This window comes from Fragaria vesca, linkage group LG3 (genome assembly GCF_000184155.1).
Source record: "Fragaria vesca subsp. vesca linkage group LG3, FraVesHawaii_1.0, whole genome shotgun sequence".
In the NCBI taxonomy this organism is placed as follows: Eukaryota; Viridiplantae; Streptophyta; class Magnoliopsida; order Rosales; family Rosaceae; genus Fragaria; species Fragaria vesca.
In genome coordinates, this window is record NC_020493.1 from 25509160 (window position 1) to 25515666 (window position 6507).

Sequence of the window (6507 nt, forward strand, 5' to 3'; positions counted from 1 at the left end):
CGGAAAACTGGAATTCGGCGGACTCGCCAGGGAGGGAAAGTGGTCGAGGACGCTGCTGGAGTCCGCTGGGGTGGAGGCGTGCCCTCGCCAGCGCCGTACGGTGGTGAACGGAGGGACGCCCGCACTTTAACCCGAGTGCGGACGTCCGCTTTGGAACGTTTCTGTGTGTATATATATATACAGTCTTTCTCAGGTAAGGATGTCCTTATTTATTCTTACGGTGCGGATTTTCACTTTAAACTCACTTTTCAATCGAATTTTCACATCTCCACCGTCTAGTCTTTAGATACTAATGTATAGATCATCTCTACAAAATTTCAGTCAATTTGTTTATCATTAAGGCACTCAAAACTGCGTTTTTCTGTTATAAACATGAATGGTTCAAGTTCGACAGAATTATGTTTATCCATTGGTTTAATCGAATTTGAGTGCCTTAATGTAACCAAATTGGCTGAAATTTTGCAGAGATGATCTATACATTAGTATCTAAAGACTAAACGGTGGAGATGTGAAAATTCGATTGAAAAGTGAGTCTAAAGCGGAAATCCGCACCGTAAGAATAAATAAGGACATCCTTAGCCAAGAAAGAATGTATGTATATATATATATAGAGCGAACGTCTGCAACTATGTTGAAGTGTGGACGCCGGCTCAAATCAACTCCGGCGGCACCGATCGGCAGTGCTTCTTCCATCCTCAGACGCCATTGGCATCAAGTTGAATGCCAAGGTGATCGAAGAAGAAGGTCCGGCGCCGGAAAAACTGCAGAAACTTGAAGAAACTCAATCCCGGCTTCGAAACTCATCACCGTCGAGTCTGCCGGCGAGAAGAAGCTCAAGATGGACCTCTTGTTTGGAACCAGGAAGAAGAGCTGCCGATCGGTGTCCGCCGGAGTTGATTTGAGCCGGCGTCCGCACTTTAACATAATTGCGGACGTCCGCTCTCGAACGGCTCTGTGTACACACACACACACATATTTGGAAACCCAGAAAACCCCCAAACCCACTTCAGGGAAACCCTAAAGAACCCTGAATTGTTAACATGCAGGAAACCCTTGCAAATAGTCAGGTAGGTACCATGAGGGGTCCGAACTCCAGACCACAAGCAGGAAATCCATCGGCCCCTCGTTGGTAATTTTAAAAGATGCGTCGATGGCATCAATAAATAACATTTCAAGGGAAAAAGGCAAAACTCACTTTCAAGTGTTCATGAGCTTCTTTGACTGTCTTCCCATCTTTTTTCTTTTTCCAGTTATGACCATCTTTCCTGAAGTTTCTAAGCATCTTACGGTCAAACAATACAATGGTGCCACCTGTTACATTAAGAATCAAACAACAGCTTCAGTACATTGCATGATTTCCAGTCAAAGTTAACACCGGCAGAAGTTTAGATTATGCATGCATATTAGACACATGAAATTTGTCCCCCTCTAGAACTAATTGATATAACTTCAACTAGAAGTAACAACACTCGTGAAAATGATTGTGTATTGACCAATAAAAGTACCACATCTGCCTGCCCCCAATGCAAGTCTCAATACTTACAAATGCATTTATCCTCAAGATACACACATAGATGGTGTACTAATGATTTGCCAAGCTTCACCACAGACAGTTGATACTTTTAACCATACTTGTAAAAGCACTTTCCAGGGGATATGGGAAGGCTACTACCTAGTTGTAAGTTTCATTGTGCTGAATGAATAATATTATGAGACATCAGTCGAATGACTCGAGTCACGTCAAGATGAATTTGGGGTTGGGAACTGGAATAATATAAACCATAACATATAACCAGGGTACAGCTAAATGTAACAGAAACTTTACTTGGGGGCAAGTTCACTGGCTTGACATGGATGGTAAAATACTTGTAGTTATAGAGTAATGCATGGATTTCATTTGGGCGGAGCCATCTCCCTTTGGCTTCCTCCATAATAGTGTCGACATCCAAATCTGTGCACAAAACATGATCACAGCAAAAATAAGCAACAGAACTCACACCTTGATTCATATATAATCTGATGAAGAATGCAAACACATAGTTAGTGCTACAAGAAAAACCAAAAGGTATGCAAAAAACATAAGAAATCAGCACAGCAAAACCAACTCTAATCAAATCATCTAAGCAGCATCATCATACCATATTATCCATCTCATAGAAATATGATACATACCCTTTCATCCATACTACAACTAGTTTTTACAGCATTCATAAACATGAATTTGACTCCTGAGTTCACTAAAGGCACTTCAAAATCCAACCTTTTTGCTTCCACTGAACACTTAAATCACTAAAACAAAACCGATTATTCATTACTCTAGTTCATTTTCTTCAACAATCAAACCAATCAGTCAAAATAGAACACCAAATTCCACACACACAGAACACAGTACCAATCTTTATCTTCAAAAACAAAACTCATCCATCCGTACCTTGCATTGTATGAAATCCATGAATCTCCGAACCCACAAGCGGTTTGTCCATCTCCTCTTCTCAAAGTTCAAAACTTTCCCTAGCAAGTCTCTCACTCAAACCTTAAACCCATAAACACCTACACCCAGATAGAAAATTCAGTAATAATTTCTCATAAAAATCAAAACTTTATATATGGGCACGGATTATTTCATATTAAACACGATCGCAATCAAATAAAAACATCAAGGGGGTTCTGAAACTAGAAACTTACCCGATGAAAAACGGAGTTAGATGAAGAGAAGAGAGAGAGCTTCTGACAGTGTAGCCTCCTCAACAACTCTATGATTGTCCGTTATTTCGTAAAATAAAAAAGCAGGAAAATGAGTAGGAGCCGACTCAATTAACAATGACAATGGAAAACGCTTGAATTTTACAAACCCAATAAAGGACGAGACTTTTTGCCTTTTATCTATGTTAAACTATTTATAAACTATAATTGCAGACATGTACAGGACAGGACAGATCTGGTTGGTCAAATACGGCCGAGGCTCCTTCCTCTGTACCGCATCACTGGTTATGCACGCGCCCGAACCCGTGTCTAACTGCCTATAGTTCGAGACAATCCAAGTCTCGAACAACTAGAGGTCAAGTTGCTAAGAATATAATTATGGAGCACTTTTACTCTGGTGTTTTTATCTCGATATTTATGACACGTTTATTTATCTTAGATGGAATTGAGATGTGTGAAAATGATTACGGAATTAGAAAATTTTTGTGTTTACTTATTTATGGTGGAATATGAATTATTGTGGGTCCCACCTTTAAACCCGGAATTGATTCCTTGATAACCCGGATTTGTAATAACAAGAGGGGAGGTGGGTTTATAAATGATACCATCCAGAATGAACTTTTTGTACCCAAAATATCCTCACTAAATTACAATAACTCCAACTTTTTAAAAGGTAATTTAGTAATCATATTAGTTTAATTCAATTTCCCTCTTGTAAGTAAACAAAATCAATCGTAACTAGTTTCATTCCTATTCCAATTCCATGTAATAAGTAAACAATTCAATGGAATTGAAATCTCCACATACTATTCAATTTCGTCTCCTATTCATTTCATCTCTCATTCCTGATGAATTTCATTCCAAGTAAGTAAACGTGTCATTATATTAGGTGGCTAGAGAGAGAATAGTATGTTTAAAAGGCTTTTAAGGAAGGGAAAAAGACCATTTGCACAAAATAGAAAAAGTTAAACCACATTTCAATGATAATCTTTTTTATTAGCCTATTTGAATACAAGGTACTTATTTTAAGCCCAAATACACAAATCTTTATTAAAATATAATAAAATGATATTTTAAAAGACTTTTTTACCCTTAACCTTTATTTAAAGAGAAAAAATAAAAAATAAAAAGGAAAGACTTTCCCGGAAGCACACCGGACACCGGCGCCGGTCGCCGGTCATCGGATTTCGGTCGCTGAACACCGGACACTGGCCGCCGGATTCCGGTCACCGGTCGCCGGAAAATTGATGGTGATCGAAAAATCGCCGGAGACGTCGGAGTCTAACTGGATTTTTTTGAAAAAAATGTCACCGGAACCCACCGGATCTTGCCGGAAGCATACCGGCAAAAAAATGAAGTTTACTACCCCTATTAAACTTTTACTGGGGGTAGTAAACTTGCAAAACAGTAGCTCCAATGCCATAATTCACATTGAAAAAGGAGAAAAATCAACTTAGATGCGAAAAATAAAGTTTACTACCCTAGTAAATTTTACTAGGGGTAGTAAACTTGCAAAACAGTAGCTTCAATGCTATAATTCACATTGAAAAAGAGAAAAATCAACTTACATGCGAAAAAATAAAGTTTACTACCCTTAGTAAACTTTTACACCTAGTTTATATGGCTACCGACCTTCTCCACCGAACCCGGCGCCAAAACTATGGACCCCACAATCTTGGAGCAGTGTCCATCCACGGTGACGGTGCGGCGTAACCCTCACCGTAGAGCGAGGCCGTTAACTACTCCGGCAACCACAGCTGTCGGAATTCCAACTCCATCATGTACTGTGCCTAAAGTCCCTTTCCCGACGGAAGAGATCCTCTCCATGGACATATCCAACTCGAAACCCGACCCGGAGAATTTCCGAGTCTTCCTCCGAATTCGACCTCTGCTGAAGCTGTCGAACAAAAGGAGCGACGTCGCCGAAGATTCGAAGGCTAGATCCAAGAACGTGTGGCCGCAAAACCCTAGGAATGCGGCGAGAGAGCAACAAAAGAAGAAGAAAAGCCCTAGCGCCGAGGTCTGTGTCAAGGTGAACAATGCTCGCTCGGTGACGGTGTCGCCGCCTCTAGCCTTGCAGGAGCCTAATCGGCTCAAATCTGAGGTCTACGATGGCTTCTCTCATGTATTCTCCCCCGAGTCCTCTCAGGTTTTGCTTCTCCGACTTTTATCATTTCCGGTGACGGATCTGAGAGAGAGAGAGAGAGAGAGAGAGAGAGAGAGAGAGAGAGAGAGAGAGAGAGAGAGTAGAGAGAGAGAGAGAGAGAGAGAGAGAGAGAGAGAGTGAGTGAGTTTTTGATCGGGATAAAGAGAGGAGAAAGTGAGAAACAGAGAAAGAGAGTTAAATGAGGTCAAGGGTAATAACGTCATTTTATTAGAATTCATTGGAATGGGGTTGGTAAAGAGATTTTCATTAGAATGGGCAATAAACCTTTAAAATTAGTACTAAAGTGTCATTTACTCTTTAAGGAAAGCTCTAATTTTGATATAAAAGTATAAAAAAATCGGTTCATGAATACCTTTTATTTCTCTGTCAAAGAGGGCGGGAGAGCCTATGCACTCTTGTATGGATCGATCTTTTTATTATCAAGTCACAGAGTGATAGAGAGAACCTCCAAATTCCTAACTTAATTCTCATCTTCACTCACCTACCTAGACGAACATGTACGTCTATGACTATCGAGTGGATAGTTCTAGTTCATGTGACCTTATTTTGGTACTTGGTATTTGTTGGTCTATTTTTTCCTTAGTTTTATCATGTACATGCAAGTGTTGCCGTTTAAACCAATGTGATATCTACATGGTAGTTTGAACTTTGAATTGTAAAAGGATGCTGATGACTTAGGTAGATAGAACAAGTTGCCGACGATCCGACGGCGCCCTAGTGTATCTTCTTTTGACCATAACATCTGAAAACGAAGATGTTGGTGATCAGGTCGTAGTTCCCAACTAAAAGTTGAAGGTGACTCTTGAGCTGAATCCTTCTTCCACACGGGCCGACGCGACGTCGTATTGAAATTCATGGCGATGATACAGATGTACTAGGTTAGGTTATGTTTCCTTGTCTCAGTTGTCTACTTGTCACACAGCAGTGCATGGCGGGGTTCATCAGGAACGAAGAGCGCACTTGTTAATTTAGAAAGAGACGAGGAGATATGACAAGGAGAGCCGTCCGTGATCGTTTTTCACGTTGCCGATCAGATTCTCTGATCAGAACCAGTCACTTCAAAGAGAGTAGGGAAAGCACTCAGGACAGACTAGCAGAAGAAACATGGATGGATTATTGATTCCATTTAGCATTTGACGCCTGTAGTTAGGGACCCATATATAGATTTCTTGGATATTCATGTCTCTCTCTTTATTCTTTGTTTCTTCTGGCCCTCCCTCACCGGCCAACACAGTCAGTCATTCAGTCCATGACATGACAATGGCTTCGAACGCTTTAAACATGCAACCCCAAACACAATGATCGATCTTGAGGATCTCAATCAGGAAAAAGAAAAAATTATTAAGAGGGTTTATATATAACTTACATATAATAGATAATTAGATTGTTAGAATGATGGCATATTATCTAGAGTATTTAACACTAAATTACTATTTGAATGTACAAATGATAAAATAGCTTCAAATATTTCACATGATAAAAAGGTCACAATTAAAACATGTTACATGATAAGATGGTCACCTTAAAACATCTTAAATGATAAAAATGTCTATTTTCACTCTTTTTACATGACCATTCTACCCTCCTCTTTCATTTAACCTGTTTTTGATCGATCTCAGTTTCGTCATCTCTCTCTC

General features: G+C 39.9%; 1 protein-coding gene across 1 annotated transcript in view; it reads right to left on the reverse strand.

The window, feature by feature from the left end:
• The window catches only part of LOC101314356 (calmodulin-binding transcription activator 5-like), a 9622-nt gene extending 6572 nt beyond the window's left edge, over nucleotides 1-3050 (reverse strand). The window contains exons 1-4 of the mRNA XM_004295055.1: nucleotides 2686-3050; nucleotides 2432-2550; nucleotides 1826-1951; nucleotides 1196-1311 (exon numbers count right to left, since the gene is read on the reverse strand). Of these exons, the coding sequence (XP_004295103.1) occupies nucleotides 1196-1311; nucleotides 1826-1951; nucleotides 2432-2483 (294 nt within the window). The 5' untranslated portion in view covers nucleotides 2484-2550; nucleotides 2686-3050. The remainder of the gene's footprint in view (nucleotides 1-1195; nucleotides 1312-1825; nucleotides 1952-2431; nucleotides 2551-2685) is intronic.
• Nucleotides 3051-6507: the final 3457 nt, after the last annotated feature.